The 22113-nt window shown below is 46.9% G+C and overlaps 1 protein-coding gene across 3 annotated transcripts in view; it reads left to right on the forward strand.

Annotated features, from left to right (window-relative positions):
• SLC6A13 (solute carrier family 6 member 13) overlaps positions 1 to 22113 on the forward strand; it is a 32756-nt gene that overhangs the window by 637 nt on the left and 10006 nt on the right. The window contains exons 1-7 of one of the 3 annotated variants that reach the window (XM_083180987.1): positions 177 to 424; positions 9052 to 9270; positions 16480 to 16614; positions 18344 to 18484; positions 19575 to 19659; positions 19848 to 19980; positions 20840 to 20974. In XM_083180987.1, the coding sequence (XP_083037113.1) occupies positions 9057 to 9270; positions 16480 to 16614; positions 18344 to 18484; positions 19575 to 19659; positions 19848 to 19980; positions 20840 to 20974 (843 nt within the window). In that variant the 5' untranslated portion in view covers positions 177 to 424; positions 9052 to 9056. Of the gene's footprint in view, positions 1 to 176; positions 425 to 9051; positions 9271 to 16479; positions 16615 to 18343; positions 18485 to 19574; positions 19660 to 19847; positions 19981 to 20839; positions 20975 to 22113 lie in introns of those variants that run through there. The other 2 variants (XM_083180984.1, XM_083180986.1) reach the window with 2 other exon arrangements.

Here is a 22113-nt window from a genome sequence, read left to right on the forward strand (position 1 = left end):
GTTATTGGTAAATTCCCAATCAAGGCTGCCTATAGGGTTAAACAACCATTAAATGGCCCTTATAGGTCACTGTCTGCTCCTCCACATGCCCTGTGACCCTCCTGCACTCACTGCTGGACCCTGGAATGTGGGGGCGGAGGAGTGTAGAATTACTTCCTTTATCCTTTAAATATCCTGAGCCCAGGGATTTGTAGACCAGTGTTTGGGGAGGGAGCGTACGGGGTTGTGGCACAGTGTCCCTGCTGCAGTAATGGCATGGTCTCCCCTAATGCCCCAGCTCACTCCATGCTAACATCAGAACTGCCTCCTGACCCTACCTCCAGCACTGGCGGCTGACCCCAGACCTCACTGGTCAGTTTTGGATTAATCATTGGACCCCCAACTAGCTCCTGGTACCCCAAAAGGTATTTATTTATTTTTTGAGGTACGGATGGAATACGGCAATTTTTTTTTTTTACATTTACTGATATATTCTTGATACTGTATCTGGATAGACGGTGAAATAATTTTACACAAAGGTTTATTCCCTACAGAAGGGAATCTCCTGGTTTGGGTTCATTGAATGCCACAAAGTATTTGCATGTCTTCATTGTGTTCTCTGACAAATTGGGAAACACGGTGCGGAGAGCGTTCCGTGACAGCGCTACACAGCGAGTGCCCGCCATAGGACTAAATAAATGCTGCGATTCCTAATTATTCTCTATTGGTGCCCAGAAGTAACAAGGTAATATAATGATTGTAAATCAGAACACAAAGATCATTATTTGTGTGTGTAGTGTCCTATGTCTGTATAAGGTGTAATAGATGTATTATGGTCAGCGGTCAGGACATGTTGGGGGTGTAGTGTCCTATGTCTGTATAGGTGTAATAAATGTATTATGGCCAGTGGTCAGGACATGTTGGGGTATAGTGTCCTATGTCTGTATAAGGTGTAATAGATGTATGATGGCCAGTGGTCAGGTCATGTTGGGGTGTAGTGTCCTATGTCTGTATAGGGTGTAATAGATGTATGATGGCCAGTGGTCAGGTCATGTTGGGGTGTAGCGTCCTATGTCTGTATAGGGTGTAATAGATGTATTATGGCCAGTGGTCAGGACATGTTGGGGTGTAGTGTCCTATGTCTGTATGATGTGTAATAGATGTATTATGGCCAGTGGTCAGGTCATGTTGGGGTGTAGCGTCCTATGTCTGTATAGGGTGTAATAGATGTATTATGGTCAGCGGTCAGGACATGTTGGGGTGTAGTGTCCTATGTCTGTATAGGGTGTAATAGATGTATTATGGTCAGCGGTCAGGACATGTTGGGGTGTAGTGTCCTATGTCTGTATAGGGTGTAATAGATGTATTATGGCCAGTGGTCAGGTCATGTTGGGGTGTAGTGTCCTATGTCTGTATAGGGTGTAATAGATGTATGATGGCCAGTGGTCAGGTCATGTTGGGGTGTAGCGTCCTATGTCTGTATAGGGTGTAATAGATGTATTATGGCCGGCGGTCAGGACATGTTGGGGTGTAGTGTCCTATGTCTGTATAGGGTGTAATAGATGTATTATGGCCAGCGGTCAGGACATGTTGGCGGTGTAGTGTCCTATGTCTGTATTGGGTGTAATAGATGTATTATGGCCAGTGGTCAGGACATGTTGGGGTGTAGTGTCCTATGTCTGTATGATGTGTAATAGATGTATTATGGCCAGTGGTCAGGTCATGTTGGGGTGTAGCGTCCTATGTCTGTATAGGGTGTAATAGATGTATTATGGTCAGCGGTCAGGACATGTTGGGGTGTAGTGTCCTATGTCTGTATAGGGTGTAATAGATGTATTATGGTCAGCGGTCAGGACATGTTGGGGTGTAGTGTCCTATGTCTGTATAGGGTGTAATAGATGTATTATGGCCAGTGGTCAGGTCATGTTGGGGTGTAGTGTCCTATGTCTGTATAGGGTGTAATAGATGTATGATGGCCAGTGGTCAGGTCATGTTGGGGTGTAGCGTCCTATGTCTGTATAGGGTGTAATAGATGTATTATGGCCGGCGGTCAGGACATGTTGGGGTGTAGTGTCCTATGTCTGTATAGGGTGTAATAGATGTATTATGGCCAGCGGTCAGGACATGTTGGCGGTGTAGTGTCCTATGTCTGTATAGGGTGTAATAGATGTATTATGGCCAGCGGTCAGGACACCCTATGTCTGTATAGGGTGTAATAGATGTATTATGGCCAGCAGTCAGGACATGTTGGGGTGTAGTGTCCTATGTCTGTATAGGGTGTAATAGATGTATTATGGCCGGCGGTCAGGACATGTTGGGGTGTAGTGTCCTATGTCTGTATAGGGTGTAATAGATGTATTATGGCCAGCGGTCAGGACATGTTGGGGTGTAGTGTCCTATGTCTGTATAGGGTGTAATAGATGTATTATGGCCAGTGGTCAGGACATGTTGGGGGTGTAGTGTCCTGTGTCTGTATAGGGTGTAATAGATGTATTATGGCCAGCGGTCAGGACATGTTGGGGTATAGTGTCCTATGTCTGTATAGGGTGTAATAGATGTATTATGGCCGGCGGTCAGGACATGTTGGGGTGTAGTGTCCTATGTCTGTATAGGGTGTAATAGATGTATTATGGCCGGTGGTCAGGACATGTTGGAGTGTAATGACCTATGTCTGTATAGGGTGTAATAGATGTATTATGGCCAGCGGTAAGGACATGTTGGGGGTGTAGTGTCCTGTGTCTGTATAGGGTGTAATAGATGTATTATGGCCAGCGGTCAGGACATGTTGGGGTATAGTGTCCTATGTCTGTATAGGGTGTAATAGATGTATTATGGCCGGCGGTCAGGACATGTTGGGGTGTAGTGTCCTATGTCTGTATAGGGTGTAATAGATGTATTATGGCCGGTGGTCAGGACATGTTGGAGTGTAATGAACTATGTCTGTATAGGGTGTAATAGATGTATTATGGCCGGCGGTCAGGACATGTTGGGGTGTAGTGTCCTATGTCTGTATAGGGTGTAATAGATGTATTATGGCCAGCGGTCAGGACATGTTGGGGGTGTAGTGTCCTATGTCTGTATAGGTGTAATAAATGTATTATGGCCAGTGGTCAGGACATGTTGGGGGTGTAGTGTCCTATGTCTGTATAGGGTGTAATAGATGTATTATGGCCAGCGGTCAGGACATGTTGGGGTGTATTGTCCTAAGTCTGTATAGGGTGTAATAGATGTATTATGGCCAGCGGTCAGGACATGTTGGGGTGTAGTGTCCTAAGTCTGTATAGGGTGTAATAGATGTATTATGGCAGGCGGTCAGGACATGTTGGGGTGTAGTGTCCTATGTCTGTATAGGGTGTAATAGATGTATTATGGTCGGCGGTCAGGACATGTTGGTGTGTAGTGTCCTATGTCTGTATAGGGTGTAATAGATGTATTATGGCCGGTGGTCAGGACATGTTGGGGGTGTAGTGTCCTATGTCTGTATAGGGTGTAATAGATGTATTATGGCCAGCGGTCAGGACATGTTGGGGTGTAGTGTCCTATGTCTGTATAGGGTGTAATAGATGTATTATGGGCAGTGGTCAGGACATGTTGGGGGTGTAGTGTTCTACGTCTGTATAGGGTGTAATAGATGTATAATGGCCAGTGGTCAGGACATGTTGGGGTGTAGTGCCCTATGTCTGTATAGGGTGTAATAGATGTATTATGGCCAGCGGTCAGGACATGTTGGGGTGTAGTGTCCTATGTCTGTATAGGGTGTAATAGATGTATTATGGCCAGTGGTCAGGACATGTTGGGGGTGTAGTGTCCTATGTATGTATACGGTGTAATAGATGTATTATGACAGGCGGTCAGGACATGTTGGGGTGTAGTGCCCTATGTCTGTATAGGGTGTAATAGATGTATGATGGCCAGTGGTCAGGTCATGTTGGGGTGTAGCGTCCTATGTCTGTATAGGGTGTAATAGATGTATTATGGCCGGCGGTCAGGACATGTTGGGGTGTAGTGTCCTATGTCTGTATAGGGTGTAATAGATGTATTATGGTCAGCGGTCAGGACATGTTGGGGTGTAGTGTCCTATGTCTGTATAGGGTGTAATAGATGTATTATGGCCAGTGGTCAGGTCATGTTGGGGTGTAGTGTCCTATGTCTGTATAGGGTGTAATAGATGTATTATGGTCAGCGGTCAGGACATGTTGGGGTGTAGTGTCCTATGTCTGTATAGGGTGTAATAGATGTATTATGGTCAGCGGTCAGGACATGTTGGGGGTGTAGTGTCCTATGTCTGTATAGGGTGTAATAGGTGTATTATGGCCAGCGGTCAGGACATGTTGGGGTGTAGTGTCCTATGTCTGTATAGGGTGTAATAGATGTATTATGGTCGGTGGTCAGGACACGTTGGGGTGTAGTGTCCTATGTCTGTATAGGGTGTAATAGATGTATGATGGCCAGTGGTCAGGTCATGTTGGGGTGTAGCGTCCTATGTCTGTATAGGGTGTAATAGATGTATTATGGCCGGCGGTCAGGACATGTTGGGGTGTAGTGTCCTATGTCTGTATAGGGTGTAATAGATGTATTATGGCCAGCGGTCAGGACATGTTGGCGGTGTAGTGTCCTATGTCTGTATAGGGTGTAATAGATGTATTATGGCCAGCGGTCAGGACACCCTATGTCTGTATAGGGTGTAATAGATGTATTATGGCCAGCAGTCAGGACATGTTGGGGTGTAGTGTCCTATGTCTGTATAGGGTGTAGTAGATGTATTATGGTCAGCGGTCAGGACATGTTGGGGAGTAGTGTCCTATGTCTGTATAGGGTGTAATAGATGTATTATGGCCAGCGGTCAGGACATGTTGGGGTGTAGTGTCCTATGTCTGTATAGGGTGTAATAGATGTATTATGGCCAGTGGTCAGGACATGTTGGGGGTGTAGTGTCCTGTGTCTGTATAGGGTGTAATAGATGTATTATGGCCAGCGGTCAGGACATGTTGGGGTATAGTGTCCTATGTCTGTATAGGGTGTAATAGATGTATTATGGCCGGCGGTCAGGACATGTTGGGGTGTAGTGTCCTATGTCTGTATAGGGTGTAATAGATGTATTATGGCCGGTGGTCAGGACATGTTGGAGTGTAATGACCTATGTCTGTATAGGGTGTAATAGATGTATTATGGCCAGCGGTAAGGACATGTTGGGGGTGTAGTGTCCTGTGTCTGTATAGGGTGTAATAGATGTATTATGGCCAGCGGTCAGGACATGTTGGGGTATAGTGTCCTATGTCTGTATAGGGTGTAATAGATGTATTATGGCCGGCGGTCAGGACATGTTGGGGTGTAGTGTCCTATGTCTGTATAGGGTGTAATAGATGTATTATGGCCGGTGGTCAGGACATGTTGGAGTGTAATGAACTATGTCTGTATAGGGTGTAATAGATGTATTATGGCCGGCGGTCAGGACATGTTGGGGTGTAGTGTCCTATGTCTGTATAGGGTGTAATAGATGTATTATGGCCAGCGGTCAGGACATGTTGGGGGTGTAGTGTCCTATGTCTGTATAGGTGTAATAAATGTATTATGGCCAGTGGTCAGGACATGTTGGGGGTGTAGTGTCCTATGTCTGTATAGGGTGTAATAGATGTATTATGGCTAGCGGTCAGGACATGTTGGGGTGTATTGTCCTAAGTCTGTATAGGGTGTAATAGATGTATTATGGCCAGCGGTCAGGACATGTTGGGGTGTAGTGTCCTAAGTCTGTATAGGGTGTAATAGATGTATTATGGCAGGCGGTCAGGACATGTTGGGGTGTAGTGTCCTATGTCTGTATAGGGTGTAATAGATGTATTATGGCCAGCGGTCAGGACATGTTGGGGTGTAGTGTCCTATGTCTGTATAGGGTGTAATAGATGTATTATGGCCAGTGGTCAGGACATGTTGGGGGTGTAGTGTCCTGTGTCTGTATAGGGTGTAATAGATGTATTATGGCCGGCGGTCAGGACATGTTGGTGTGTAGTGTCCTATGTCTGTATAGGGTGTAATAGATGTATTATGGCCGGTGGTCAGGACATGTTGGGGGTGTAGTGTTCTACGTCTCTATAGGGTGTAATAGATGTATAATGGCCAGTGGTCAGGACATGTTGGGGTGTAGTGCCCTATGTCTGTATAGGGTGTAATAGATGTATTATGGCCAGCGGTCAGGACATGTTGGGGTGTAGTGTCCTATGTCTGTATAGGGTGTAATAGATGTATTATGGCCAGTGGTCAGGACATGTTGGGGGTGTAGTGTCCTATGTATGTATACGGTGTAATAGATGTATTATGACCGGCGGTCAGGACATGTTGGGGTGTAGTGCCCTATGTCTGTATGGGGTGTAATAGATGTATTATGGCCAGTGGTCAGGACATGTTGGGGGTGTAGTGCCCTATGTCTGTATGGGGTGTAATAGATGTATTATGGCCAGCGGTCAGGACATGTTGGGGGTGTAGTGTCCTATGTCTGTATAGGGTGTAATAGATGTATTATGGCCAGTGGTCAGAACATGTTGGGGGTGTAGTGCCCTATGTCTGTATGGGGTGTAATAGATGTATTATGGCCAGTGGTCAGGACATGTTGGGGTGTAGTGTCCTATGTCTGTATAGGGTGTAATAGATGTATTATGGTCAGCGGTCAGGACATGTTGGGGGTGTAGTGTCCTATGTCTGTATAGGGTGTAATAGATGTATTATGGCCAGTGGTCAGAACATGTTGGGGGTGTAGTGCCCTATGTCTGTATGGGGTGTAATAGATGTATTATGGCCTGTGGTCAGGACATGTTGGGGTGTGGTGTAAGAGGGATAACAGGACATACATACATTGCATCAGTTGCGCATACAAATGACAATTCACATGTTATGATTTGCAAGGTCAGACAGAGCAGTCAGGTGTTAGATTAGCAGTATCTTACAGTACATTGTTCAATAGCTGAATAGCTGTCGGGAAGAAGCTTTTTGCGGCTCTTGACGACTTGGCAGGGATGGACCTGAAGCATCTATCTGATGGGAGAATATCAAACAAACTATGTAGTTTGTCCGCAACGATCTCCCCAGCTCGCTTCTTGACCATACTTAAGTATTGTTCCCTTACAGGGGGAGGTCCGTCCCAATAATCCTCTCTGCTGTCCTCACCACTCTTTGCAGTCTTCGTTTGTCAGATTTATTTGCCCCCTCCACACCAGATTGTAATAGAGGAGCATAGAACGGACTCCAGAATTGCAGTGTAAAAGAGCCGCAATGTTGAATTTTTTCAGTTGCCTCAGGAAGAACAGCCGCTGTTGGGCCTTTTTAACAGTGGAAGTTATGTTGGGCTCCCATCTGAGGTTGTGAGAGATTTTCGTCCCAAGGAATTTGAAGGTCTCTACCCATGACACCACTCTGTTGGAAATTGGAAAGTCTACTACCATCTCCACTGTTTTGATGGGGTTTAGGTCCAGGTTGTTTCTGCCGCACCACTGTGAAAGCCTGTCCACTTCCCGTCTGTATGCAGACTCATCGGCCTCCTTGATTAGGCCGATGGTAGTGGTGTCATCAGCAAATGTTATGATTTTTTACTGACTGGTCACTCGAGATGCAGTCGTTAGTGTAGAGGGAGAAGAGCAGGGGGGAAAGGACACATCCCTGGGAAGCACCAGTGCTGATCGTACGTATGAGAAGAAAAAAATCAACCGAAGTTTATTAGGAGCGCTTAACACCAGCTGTTCCCCCAATATCTAAGCAGCTGCTGAAAAGGGAGTAGTCAGCTCCCTCACAAAAATACACAAGAAAAACAAGAAAGCAGCGCTGTACAGTTATACCTTTTAATGACAAGTGAATCCAATTTTGCTAAAAAACTGTAACAATTTTAATGGCACATAAAGTATTAACAATTAATCCGGATAGGAATAAAAAAACAATATAAAATGGGGTATTAAGATCAGAAATGTAGTGGAATATCAACACATCATATGACCTGCACTGGAACGGGCGTGAGTCCTTTAAGGAAAAGTCCTTGGGTGAACCGGTTGGGGTTTCTTTGGAAGCCGCTGGAGGTTTGAGAGTCCTTTTTCGAATTAGGCTGAATGTACTTCCACACAGCACCTACGCGTTTCGCTGACCCCTGTCAGCTTTATCAAGCTGACAGGGGTCAGCGAAATGCGTAGGTGCTGTGTGGAATTACGTTCTTCAAACTTGTCCATTGGACCTTGTTACCTGCTTATTTCTCTGGACCTGAGTACCAAAGCCTGGGAGAACCTATTACAACCGGGATGTTTCTCCGCAAACATCGTTGAGGTGACTCCATGTGTGGGTATTCCTTACCCTAATTCGAAAAAGGACTCTCAAACCTCCAGCGGCTTCCAAAGAAACCCCAACCGGTTCACCCAAGGACTTTTCCTTAAAGGACTCACGCCCGTTCCAGTGCAGGTCATATGATGTGTTGATATTCCACTACATTTCTGATCTTAATACCCCATTTTATATTGTTTTTTTATTCCTATCCGGATTAATTGTTAATACTTTATGTGCCATTAAAATTTTTACAGTTTTTTTTAGCAAAATTGGATTCACTTGTCATTAACAGGTATAACTGTACAGCGCTGCTTTCTTGTTTTTCCTGATCGTACGTATGGCAGATGTGAAGGAACCTTAACTTGTGTTTTACATTGTCAGCTATTTGGGAGTGTGGTTGAACACTCCAGGGGTACCCCTCCTAGCTGCATCAGTTGTGCAAGAAGTAAATACCCATTTGCCAAATCAGTTTGTTATTATTTTCGTCGCCCTAGAAGTCCTATATATTTAAAGGATGATGCTGCTCCTTACCTCTATGGGGGGGGGGGATTAAATAGTTGCGCTGTCCCATTCCATGACTTTTATGTTGCTGGTAACTAGTAAACAGTAATGATGATCACATTTGGGGAACAGGAATCTCTAATGATCGCGGCTGGGCCTGTGACACATGTCAGCGTTCTCTTGGCTCCTTGCGTCACCCACCCTGTATACACCTGTCTAATATACAGCCTATATACTCCACAATATAATGCATGTGTCTCTCTCCTTCTCTGGCAGGTACCATGGACAACAAGGTCCCGGGGGTATTTGGGAACGGGGAGTCATTTCCAGCCCAACCTCTGATGCAAAAAGAACCTCAGGATGGGGGCAATAAACACCTGACGGAGAGGGGACAGTGGAACAACAAGATGGAGTTTGTGCTGTCGGTGGCGGGCGAGATCATCGGACTGGGCAACGTGTGGAGGTTCCCGTACCTATGCTACAAAAACGGCGGAGGTATGGGCTACGGGCAGCAAGTACAACACTCCTATTAGGCTACGTAACATGCAATCTATGCTGGAATTGCAAATTTACCGGAGAGATTCAGGAAAACATTTCTTCTCTGCAGAAGATTATCTCCCCCGGAATTTTCTCCAGCTTATTTTTTCACGGGATTTGGGCTTTCTCTTCACAGCGGATTTGCATTGATTACTATGCAACTAATATATCCTGCAGTGAGCAGATCCTGTAGCTGCACACAGTGGCGTAACTATTATATATGCAACCTCTGCTGTAAATTTTGGCAGCCCCCCCCCCCAGTAGGGTTAACAAACCCCCCCCCCCCCCAGTAGGATAAAACAAACCCCCTTACCCCTCCGCTTCATGCCGATACCTCCTGCGGCGTCTGTCTGCGGTCCCGGCTCCTGCTGATAATGAAAAGTGACACTCAGAAAATGGCTGCCCCCATACAGCAGACCATTATTAAGGATGTTAGAGGAGGCCGCCGCCTCCTCCTCTAGCATCCTCAAAAACTGTCTGCAGTATGGGGGCAGCCATTTTCTGAGTGTCACATTTTTTTATTAGCAGCAGGAGCCAGGAGAGCCGTGACCGCAGAGACAGGTGCGCCGGCGGCAGGGGCAGACGACAGTGGGTAACAATAGACCCCACAGACCCCCCGGTGCCCCCACGCTTTCTCAGCATCTCCCCACCACCGTGGAGGCTGCGGGGCTATAGTTACGCCACTGGCTTCACATTGTGCTGTAGATGTGCGCAAATCAGGTGCAGACATGGCGCCCCTCCTGTCATTAGTACACGATATGTGTTTTGGGAGGGCTATTACAGGGGCTGATTTAGAATCGCTCGGCGCGATCCAGCCCCCGATAGTCTGGATTTGCGCATGTGCTTCTGCGAGTTACACACTTGCCAGGCCGTCGGCTGCGAGGAAAGAGGGCAGGGGGCGCCAGGCATGGCGATGCTTGCTTGGGGCGGGCGGCAGATGGGGTGGGTGTTTCTTGCGGTGATTGTGAGTGAACCTGAATCATGCCCTTAATTTAATATTTCATTCAACATTTGAATATCGAAACATATATATTAATGCAATCTGTGATTGGCTTTAAGTGACCTCTACTGGCCAAATGTAATACTGCACCCTAATTTCTAAACGCTAGGATGAGTAATTTATGCACGGTTGTTCTTCCTACCCCTGCTGCAATGATTTGCCGCATGCAGTTGTTATTATATGCTAATACTGGCAGCAGCTAATCCATGCGATAGAACGCCCACTGCGAATGCATCGTTTGCGTACAGCGCACTTTCAGAAGCATCGCTCATATTGATGCACATCGTGCCACCGCACACAGCCTGAGTGCCTCTGTAGATGCTCTGGCTGGGCTGGTCTTCCAGGACGCACAGGCCTCTCCAGTAACAATATTTGCAAAAGAAAAAAGAATGTCCTTGATAAGGTGCACCTCAGAGAAATTATTAAAAATTAACCTTTACATACATGGGTAGGGTTCACACAATTTAAAAACTGTGGTGGCAGGCAGATATGGCTGTAAGAATATGTGTATTTCACTGGTTGTATTGTGTGTAGGCTACCTAGATCCGTGCAGACCTTGCGAGTTAGGATAAATCGCAACGGCTGCCTTCAGATCTTCATATATAAGGTGCCAGGTAGGAGTGGGTTAATTAACCTCTCCAGCAACTCCTGCTATTTAGATATAGTGTATGGGCTAACCCGTTCTATACAGTTTACTACGGGTCTCTAACATTTCGCCCGAATAACTGTTATATCTCATGGATTGGGAGCCTCAATAGGAGTGGGTATAGCAACCTCTTATGACTCCTTTGTATCCACACAACTAATTGGACGTCTGTGTATGTGTCAGGGTCCTATTTGTGGCATGCTGGTGAGAGACGCACCAGTGCACTAACAGATCCTCCTGCGTACTTCTGGGTATCCCACCGTGTCAATACACCAGGGGATCTCGACCCAGGGAGGGACTGGACTCCTTCGAGTTTAGGAGCCAGTATATCTCACTCTCAGTAGGCGTACTGACACATAGACACAGGCGTGTTGGAGCCTTTACAGCGGCTTCAGGGATATTTACACTAATCTAAACACACAATCAAAATACATCATAAGAAAAATATCAAATGTTAAGCCATCTGCCTGCGCACCGCTAGCCGGCAAGCGCTTCGCAGAGTAGCTTCCTCAGGGCTCCCAGAATGCCTCTGACTGCCTATAATACTCCAGGTTCCCCTGCTCCCAGAATGCCTCTGACTGCCTATAATACTCCAGGTTCCCCAGCTCCCAGAATGCCTCTGATTGCCTATAATACTCCAGGTTCCCCTGCTCCTACAGTTCTTCTGATTGCCTATAATACTCCTGGTTCACCTGCTCCTACAATGCCTATGACTGCCTATAATACTCCTGGTTCCCCTGCTCCTGCAATGCCTCTGATTGCCTATAATACTCCAGGTTCCCATGCTCCTACAATGCCTCTGATTGCCTATAATACTCCTGGTTCACCTGCTCCTAAAATGCCTCTGATTGCCTATAATACTCCAGGTTCCCCTGCTCCCACAATGCCTCTGATTGCCTATAATTCTCCAGGTTCTCCTGCTCCCACAATGCCTCTGATTGCCTATAATTCTCCAGGTTCCCCTGCTCCCACAATGCCTCTGATTGCCTATAATACTCCAGGTTCCCCTGCTCCCACAACGCCTCTGACTGCCTACAATACTCCAGGTTCCCCTGCTACTACAATGCCTCTGATTGCCTATAATACTCCATGTTCCCCTGCTCCCACAATGCCTCTGACTGCCTATAATACTCCAGGTTCCCCTGCTCCCGCAATGCCTCTGACTGCCTATAATACTCCAGGTTCCCCTGCTCCCACAATGCCTCCGATTGCATATAATACTCCAGGTTCCCCTGCTCCTACAATGCCTCTGACTGACTATAATACTCCAGGTTCGGTTCCCCTGCTCCCACAATGCCTCTGATTGCCTATAATACTCCAGGTTCCCCTGCTCCTACAATGCCTCTGATTGCCTATAATACTCCAGGTTCCCCTGCTCCTACAGTTCTTCTGATTGCCTATAATACTCCTGGTTCCCCTGCACCTACAATGCCTCTGACTGCCTATAATACTCCAGGTTCCCCCCCACAATGCCTCCGATTGCATATAATATTCCAGGTTCCCCTGCTCCTACAATGCCTCTGATTGCCTATAATACTCCAGGTTCCCCTGCTCCCACAATGCCTCTGACTGCCTATAATACTCCAGGTTCCCCTGCTCCCACAACGCCTCTGACTGCCTACAATACTCCAGGTTCCCCTGCTACTACAATGCCTCTGACTGCCTATAATACTCCAGGTTCCCCTGCTCCCGCAATGCCTCTGACTGCCTATAATACTCCAGGTTCCCCTGCTCCCACAATGCCTCCGATTGCATATAATACTCCAGGTTCCCCTGCTCCTACAATGCCTCTGACTGCCTATAATACTCCAGGTTCGGTTCCCCTGCTCCCACAATGCCTCTGACCGCAGTATCACTTATATGCGGATGATACTCAAATCTATCTATCAACCCCAGAGTTGTCACCAGTGGTTTTGGGCCGAGTCTCTGAATGTCTCTCTGCCATCTCACTTTGGATGTCTTCTCGCCAACTCAAACTCAATATTTCCAAAACTGAATTACTTATATTCCCGCCAACTAAGAACAGTTACCATCCTGATATCTCCATCACTGTTGACAACTCGACAATCTACCCTACCCAACAAGCTCGTTGCTTAGGGGTCACCCTCGACTCTGACCTGTCCTTTGTTCCCCACATTCAATCTGTCTCCAAATCATGTTACATGCATCTAAAAAACATATCCAAAATACGACCGTATCTCACACAAGACACTACTAAATCTCTTATCCATGCACTCATTATATCCCGCATTGATTATTGCAATAGTCTCCTAACTGGACTTCCCAAGAACAGACTCTCACCACTGCAATCCATTTTAAATGCTGCTGCTAGGCTGATCTTCCTTGCAAGACGCTCATCGTCTGCTGATCCGCTCTGCCAGTCCCTCCATTGGTTGCCTGTATATTACCGTATTCAATATAAAACACTTCTACTTGCATATAAAGCTATTAACCATACTGCACCAGCATATATCTCTGCACTTATCACACAATATCTCCCATCTCGACCACTCCGCTCTGCACAAGATTTGCGTCTCTCATCTGAGCGGATCACTAGCTCCCATTCACTATTACAGGACTTTCATCGGACTGCTCCCATCCTATGGAATGCCCTTCCATGCACAATTAGACTCTCCGCTAGCCTCCAAACTTTCAAGCGTTCCCTGAAAACTCACCTCTTCAGGCAAGCCTATCATATTTAAGTTCTACACGCATAACCCTCTGAGGCACTTATGTATTATATAGCTTCCCTTCTGGACTTGTAACTTGTTGGGACTGCTATGCTATTACTGGTGCCTGTCCTTGTGTTTCCCTCCTATATCCCTATAGATTGTAAGCTTGCAGCAGGGCCCTCCTACCTCCATGTCTGTCTGTTGTTACCCAGTTTGTTTTATCACTGTTTACTATTGTAAAGCGCAACGGAATCTGCTGCGCTATATAAGAAACTGCAAATAAATAAATAAATAAATAATATAATACTCCAGGTTCCCTGCTCCCACAATGCCTCTGATTGCCTATAATACTCCAGGTTACCCTGCTCCTACAATGCCTCTGACTGCCTATAATACTCCAGGTTCCCCTGCTCCTACAATGCCTCTGACTGCCTATAGTACTCCAGGTTCCCCTGCTCCTACAGTTCTTCTGATTGCCTATAATACTCCTGGTTCCCCTGCACCTACAATGCCTCCGATTGCCTATAATACTCCAGGTTCCCCTGCTCCCACAATGCCTCTGATTGCCTATAATACTCCATGTTCCCCTGCTCCTACAATGCCTCTGATTGCCTACAATACTCCTGGTTCCCCTGCTCCTACAATGCCTCTGACTGCCTATAATACTCCAGGTTCCCCCCCACAATGCCTCCGATTGCATATAATATTCCAGGTTCCCCTGCTCCTACAATGCCTCTGATTGCCTATAATACTCCAGGTTCCCCTGCTCCCACAATGCCTCTGACTGCCTATAATACTCCAGGTTTGGTTCCCCTGCTCCTACAATGCCTCTGATTGCCTATAATACTCCAGGTTCCCCTGCTCCTACAATGCCTCTGACTGCCTATAATACTCCAGGTTCCCCTGCTCCTACAGTTCTTCTGATTGCCTATAATACTCCTGGTTCCCCTGCACCTACAATGCCTCCGATTGCCTATAATACTCCAGGTTCCCCTGCTCCCACAATGCCTCTGATTGCCTATAATACTCCATGTTCCCCTGCTCCTACAATGCCTCTGATTGCCTACAATACTCCTGGTTCCCCTGCTCCTACAATGCCTCTGACTGCCTATAATACTCCAGGTTCCCCCCCACAATGCCTCCGATTGCATATAATATTCCAGGTTCCCCTGCTACTACAATGCCTCTGATTGCCTATAATACTCCAGGTTCCCCTGCTCCTGCAATGCCTCTGATTGCCTATAATACTCCAGGTTCCCATGCTCCTACAATGCTTCTGATTGCCTATAATACTCCTGGTTCCCCTGCACCTACAATGCCTCTGACTGCCTATAATACTCCAGGTTCCCTGCTCCCACAATGCCTCCGATTGCATATAATACTCCAGGTTCACCTGCTCCTACAATGCCTCTGATTGCCTATAATACTACTGATTCCCCTGCACCTACAATGCCTCTGACTGCCTATAATACTCCAGGTTCCCCTGCTCCCAGAATGCCTCTGACTGCCTATAATACTCCAGGTTCCCCTGCTCCCAGAATGCCTCTGACTGCCTATAATACTCCAGGTTCCCCTGCTCCCAGAATGCCTCTGATTGCCTATAATACTCCAGGTTCCCATGCTCCTAAAATGCCTCTGACTGCCTATAATACTCCAGGTTCCCTGCTCCCACAATGCCTCTGACTGCCTATAATACTCCAGGTTCCCCTGCACCTACAATGCCTCTGATTGCCTATAATACTCCTGGCTCCCCTGCTCCTGCAATGCCTCTGATTGCCTATAATACTCCTGGTTCCCCTGCACCTACAATTCCTCTGACTGCCTATAATACTCCAGGTTACCCTGCTCCTACAATGCCTCTGATTGCCTATAATACTCCAGGTTCCCCTGCTCCTACAATGCATCTGATTGCCTATAATACTCCAGGTTCCCCTGCTCCCAGAATGCCTCTGATTGCCTATAATACTCCTGGTTCCCCTGCTCCTACAATGCCTCTGATTGCTTATAATACTCCATGTTCCCCTGCTCCTACAGTTCTTCTGATTGCCTATAATACTCCAGGTTCCCCTGCTCCCAGAATGCCTCTGACTGCCTATAATACTCCAGGTTCCCCTGCTCCCACAATGCCTCTGACTGCCTATAATACTCCAGTTTCCCCTGCTCCCACAATGCCTCTGATTGCATATAATACTCCAGGTTCCCCTGCCTTTACAATGCCTCTGATTGCCTATAATACTCCAGGTTACCCTGCTCCTACAATGCCTCTGATTGTTTATAATACTCCATGTTCCCCTGCTCCTACAGTTCTTCTGATTGCCTATAATACTCCAGGTTCCCCTGCTCCCACAATGCCTCTGACTACCTATAATACTCCAGGTTCCCCTGCTCCCACAATGCCTCTGACTGCCTATAATACTCCAGGTTCCCCTGCTCCCACAATGCCTCTGACTGCCTATAATACTCCAGGTTCCCCTGCTCCCACAATGCCTCTGATTGCATATAATACTCCAGGTTCCCCTGCCTTTACAATGCCTCTGATTGCCTATAATACTCCAGGTTCCCCACCTCCTACAATGCCTCTGATTGCCTATAGTACTCCAGGTTCCCCTCCTCCTACAATGCCTCTGACTGCCTATAATACTCCAGGTTCCCCTGCTCCCACAATGCCTCTGACTGCCTATAATACTCCAGGTTCCCCTGCTCCCACAATGCCTCTGACTGCCTATAATACTCCAGGTTCCTCTGCTCCTGCACTCCCTGTTATACTCCAGGTTCTCCTGCTCATACAGTGCCTCTGTTGACCTATATTACTCAAATATTAATTGTCTTACTTATCTAACTCAATGCAGGAGCCTTCTTCATCCCATATCTCATCTTCCTCTTCACCTGCGGGATTCCAGTCTTTTTCCTGGAGACGGCACTGGGTCAGTACACCAGCCAGGGAGGCGTCACCGCGTGGAGGAAAATTTGCCCCCTCTTTGAAGGTTTGTTGGGACAACAGACCGCAAAGTGATATTGTCATATTACATATCATCCTTTATCTATCCGCTCTTTCTCTGCCTCTCATCTCTTCCTCTGTCTCCTGTCTTCCTCTGTCTCTCTTCTCGCTTTCTCTGTATCATCGCTCTTCCCGTTTCTACTTTCTTCCTTTGTCTATCTTATCTTCATCTATTCCTCCTTTCTTCTCTGTATCTCCTCTTTTTCCCTGTTTCTCCTCACTTTGGGGCAGATTTATTAAGCTTGGAGAAGAGATAAACTGGGGATAAAGCGGAGAAAAGGTAAAAGGAGATAAAGCACCAGCCAATCAACTCCCAACTGTCTTTTTCAAACTCAGCTGATTGGCTGGTGCTTTATCTCCTTTTACCTTTTCTCCGCTTTATCTCCAGTTTATCTCTTCTCCAAGCTTAATAAATCTGCCCCTTTATCTATTTCTTTTCTCTTCCTCTGTTTCTCCTCTCTTCCACTGTTTCTTTTCTCTTCCTCTCTCTCCACTCTTCCTCAGTCTCTCCTCTCTTCCTCTGTCTCTCCTCTGTTTATCCTCTCTTCTCTGTCTATCCTCCCTTTTTCTGTCTTTCTTATATTCCTCTGTCTCTCCTCTCTTTCGCTCTCTCCTCTATCCTTCCTCTGTCTCCCTTCTCTTTCTCTGTTTCATCTCTCTTCCTCTGTCTCTCCTTTCTTCCCCTGGTTCTACTCTCTTCTTTTGTCTATCTTATATTCATCTGTGTCTCCTCTCTTCTCTGTATCACCTATTTTCCTCTCTTTTTCTGTCTCTCCTATCTTCCTATGTCTCTCCTCTCTTCCTCTGTCTTTCTTATTTTCACCGTCTCTCCTCTCTTCCTCTGTCTCTCCTCCCTAACTTTGTCTATCCTCTTTTCCTCTGTCTCTCCTCTCTTCCTCTGTCTTTCTTATTTTCACTGTCTCTTCTGTCTCTCATCCCTAACTCTGTCTATCCTCTTTTCCTCTGTCTCTCCTCTCTTCCTCTGTATCTCCTCTATTCATCATTTTCTCCTGTTTTCCTGTCTCTCTTCTCTTCCCCTACCTCTCCTCTGTACCTCCTCTCTTCCTTTGTCTCTCCTCTCTTCCTCTTGCTCTCCTTTCTTCCTATGTCTTTCCTCTCTTCCTATGTCTCTCCTCTGTACCTCTCTCTTCATCTGTCTCTTCTCTCTTCCTCCAGCGCTGTTGGTGGGAGGTAATGGGAACTGTTGGCAAAAATGCAGGAGTGTTGTGAATCTGGGCATGTTTAAAGCTGCGACTGTAGCTTTAAACAACAACCAAAAAACAATTAAAATTCATTGTATATTTGGTTTGGCAGCTGGGGGCCTACTTATAAAATACATTTTTTGGGTTTATTTATCAATAATCACATACTGGGTGTGATAGTAGCGATAACTCTGGGCAAATGTAACAATGAACATTTGCAGGGACTCTGAAAGGAGCCCGACCCTGTCATGTGTTCAGATTGGTAGCAGGCCGCCTGCACATGTGCCGCCATTGGTTCCGGGGGAATCGTCTGCCGGCTATCTGCTGTAGTCCCTCTGTGCTGCATGGGGGTGATACCAAATATTTGAAGCTCATTGAGTTTCAAATATTTAATGACAAATAGGCCTCTCTTGTCCGTCTTCTGCACCATATACATTTTCTATATACCTGGCACTATTTTAGCCAACTCAGAATAAATGTCCTTCTGATGCCATAACCTCTCTGTATTGCCAGGAATCGGCTACTCGTCTCAAGTGATCGTCATCCTGCTCAACTTCTATTACATCATAGTCCTGGCCTGGGCTTTCTTCTATCTCTTCAATTCCTTCACATCTGATCTTCCCTGGGCCTCCTGTAACCACACATGGAACACAGGTAACTTCCCTTACGGCATCAGCCCACTTACAGCATAGTGCATAGGCATATTGCTCCATAGGCTTAGCACATGTAGTGGGTTGAGGGCCACGGTTGAGATGAGTAAATGTACCACCTTGGGGTAGAATTGAGTGCTAGGACTTTAGGATCCCGAGTTTGGCTTCTCAAGAGACCTTGTGCAATATTTTGCTTGGTCATGTTGAGCTTAGGTTGAAGCCCATATGTAATACCCGGGCAGTGCCGGGTGTGGGAGCAAGGAACACCAGGACATCTCATCCCAAACCACAAGCAGTTTATTTACAGTTCAGACAGGGTTGCCATGGCAATCACATTTAATTTCTTGCTCTTCTCTCAATATTCGTTTGGATTATATCAATACGCATCAGTTCAGCATTTCCCTTCACCATCGTATTCCCTTCATATTATTATGAACCATTATGGGACAACAATACACTACCAGGGTATCCTGGGACCAGTAGTGCCACAGCAGCCTACTAGGACTCTCCTTTTTGCTGTGTTCTTCCATTATTCGCTGGGGGCTCTCTGCAGTCTATCTAAATGGGATCTTCTCTCATGTACTGGTCACTGGGCGCCTTTCACCTCATGTGACCAGCGACATGGACCTTAACCTTCCAGATAATGGTTTAGACCTAAAAGTATAAAAACTGAGATATAACCCTAGTGCCCGGCCAGTTGCCAGCCTGCACAGCCCCAAATATAGCGAGGCGGAGATGGGACATTACATTATGTGTCTTCTGCACCTACTATCGGGTAGGTTCAAGTGCACACTGATAATGATTATGGGGGACCCTGGCTAATATGTGCTAAGCCTTGGAGAGTGATAAAGTGGAGATAGAGATAAAGTAACAGCCAAACAGCTCCTTACTGCCATGTTACCAGCTGTGTTTGCAAAATTACAGTTAGGGGCTGTTTGGTTGGTACTTTCTCTCTTAGAACATCTGCCTCAGGGTATAAGAACTGGGAATCAGATGACACATTGTTATATTTGTCATTCTCTGATGGAGATGAGCTAGATTATAATATGGACATCTCACTAACTCTCTCCCCATTTCTGACTTTGTTTCTGCAGACAACTGCCTGGTTTTTCACAGCAGCAGTAACACCACTCAGAACATGACGGTGAACGGCACCTCCAGCGTCATCGAGTTCTGGGAGTAAGTTATAAGACAACGTCCCCCCCCCCCTCTTCCCCCGCAATCACATGCATTACACATATGCCACCTTTTACTGACGGTCAGTAATGTTACTGACAGGGGCGTAACTCCCAGTGGCAATGGAGGCTCCAGCCTTAGGTTATCCCCCAATTGCAGGCAATCTTACTAACCCGGTGTTCCCTCTCCAGGAGGCGAGTGCTGAGTATATCAGGGGGTATTGATAACATCGGCAGCCTACGCTGGGAGCTCGCTCTGTGTCTGATGCTGGCCTGGATCATCTGTTACTTCTGTATATGGAAAGGGGTCAAGTCAACTGGAAAGGTGAGAACAAATGCCAGGGCCTATTCTGATGCCCCGTCCATCCCTGTTACTGGCCCACCCTGTTAAGGGGTTATCCAACATTACTATTTATTATTATTAATGCACAATGCGTTGTATAATCTGATGGGCGAGATTAGGGAGGATATATGCTGGTAATGGGGAGACGGGGATGGTTCATAAGAAGTCCTGTTGAGGCGGACGCATCCGTCAGAGACCGGCGTCCCATCTCCGTCCGCACGCTACAAATCGCCAACAGCGCTGAAGTCTCTTGCAGCAATAAACGTTTACAGATTGCAGGGATCTCTTACCCCTCTGTATGTTAACCCTTTGAGCACCAAGTCAATTTGTCAAAATTGGCAAGCCAGCATTTGTATTCCTCATAGTGACCGGTAATGTCGCCTTACGAAGGAAATATCATCTTTTTTTGTAAACAACATTTTTTTATTTGAATTTAAATAACAAATGTGAGCGACGCCGGGCATTTTTAGCAGCTATTTGGCACATCTCTCACTGGGATGTTGGCACCCAAAGGGTTAATACCCAGTATCATCATATTACTGGGCATGTTCCCAACAGAATATCCGGTTGCTATATATATAAATATATCGATACTTAGGGACTTATTAATAAATTAATGCATTTAACGCCCTTATAAAAGGAAACTGGTTTCCAAGCAGCGACTGAAGGGTTAGATCCCACTTGTAGGGGCTCTCTGTATGGAATAATGTGCAGTAAAGCGTCTGAGAACTTTGGAATGCCGTGGCGTGAGCTGTACCCGTGACAGTATTGCCTTATAACCTGTACCAGCCCTCCTGGCATTATGTGCCCTGTCCTAAGCTTTCCACTTCTATTTCCGCAGGTTGTGTACTTCACGGCGACCTTTCCCTACCTCATGCTGGTGGTCTTACTCATCCGAGGGGTGTCCCTGCCGGGGGCACTACAAGGCATCAAATTCTACCTGTACCCAGACCTCAGCAGGCTGCAGGACCCCCAGGTGACTACAGGGTGTGGCAGCTTATAGTGGGGCTGTTTGCTCCTTAAATTCTCTGGGAATGGTTATTTAACTGGGGGGGGGGGGGGGGTCTTAGCTGAACTGTGCATCACAATAGGGGAGGTAAAGCTGCTTAGTACATGCAGGATGCTTCCCATACATGTGCCCCTCTTGCTTCCCAACATGCAGGGCGCGATTCCAGCAAGCCGATAAAGTGGCTCGATGTGTCCAGGTGCAAATTTGCCCCCTATATAGGAGTCTGCCCCTAAATGTTCAAGAAGCCCACTGCGCAGAGATGTCATTAGGGCATGTGCTTTTGCATTGCTTACCGAGCCCGCCCCCGGCACCCCTTGTAACGCTGGCATTTACATGGGAACGCCCATGAAATGCTGGGTGATACCATGGCCCATCACCGCTTCCCCCCCCCGCCCTGTGCGAGCGTCAAGCCAGCGAGGGCGCTCGTACAAAAACCCTGCACATATGCTATGACCATATGCGCCTGTGCTCGGGGGACCTTCGGTAATCAGAATGAGGGCCCATATGAAGTCTGATATATAAATGGTATAGCTGGAGACCAACAGGTTGTGCGTGTAACCCGCAAGGGAGAATGGGCCAGGCAGGAGCTGTAAGTGACTTTGGGCCAGTGGACGCCGGACGTGGCAGCACAATTGTATTAGTAACAGCAAAACAACGGTATATCCGCACGTGACAGGGACACAGCCAACCGACTGCAGTCCTGGGGTGAGCAATCATCCATCTACAAAGCTACACACAGGTGCCCCAGCGTGTTGTCACAATGATTGAGCTGAAGGCTTGCATCCTCCTTATTAGTCAGTCACTGGGGTTCCAGAACCCCAGCAGAAGACATGAAGCGGAATGTGGCCAATGTGACTGCACAGCGTAGTAGGACAGCGGGAGATCTGTCCCCTGTGAACCCACAAGGCAGCTGATCCCACTGGGTTTCCGCCTACAGATATTTACACCCGGCTGGGCCTGGTTGGGGGCAGATCATTACATGAAAACGTTGTCCTTGCCAGGAGTAACGAGGCAGCTGGGGCTGTCAGGAGGCAGCGAGACTGGAATGTTATTTGTTCTTTGTAGTTTTGTTTTGGATATTTGGTTTTGTTCTATCGGAGCGGCAA

Source organism: Crinia signifera, chromosome 4 (assembly GCF_055691185.1).
Source record: "Crinia signifera chromosome 4, ASM5569118v1, whole genome shotgun sequence".
Lineage (NCBI taxonomy): Eukaryota > Metazoa > Chordata > Amphibia > Anura > Myobatrachidae > Crinia > Crinia signifera.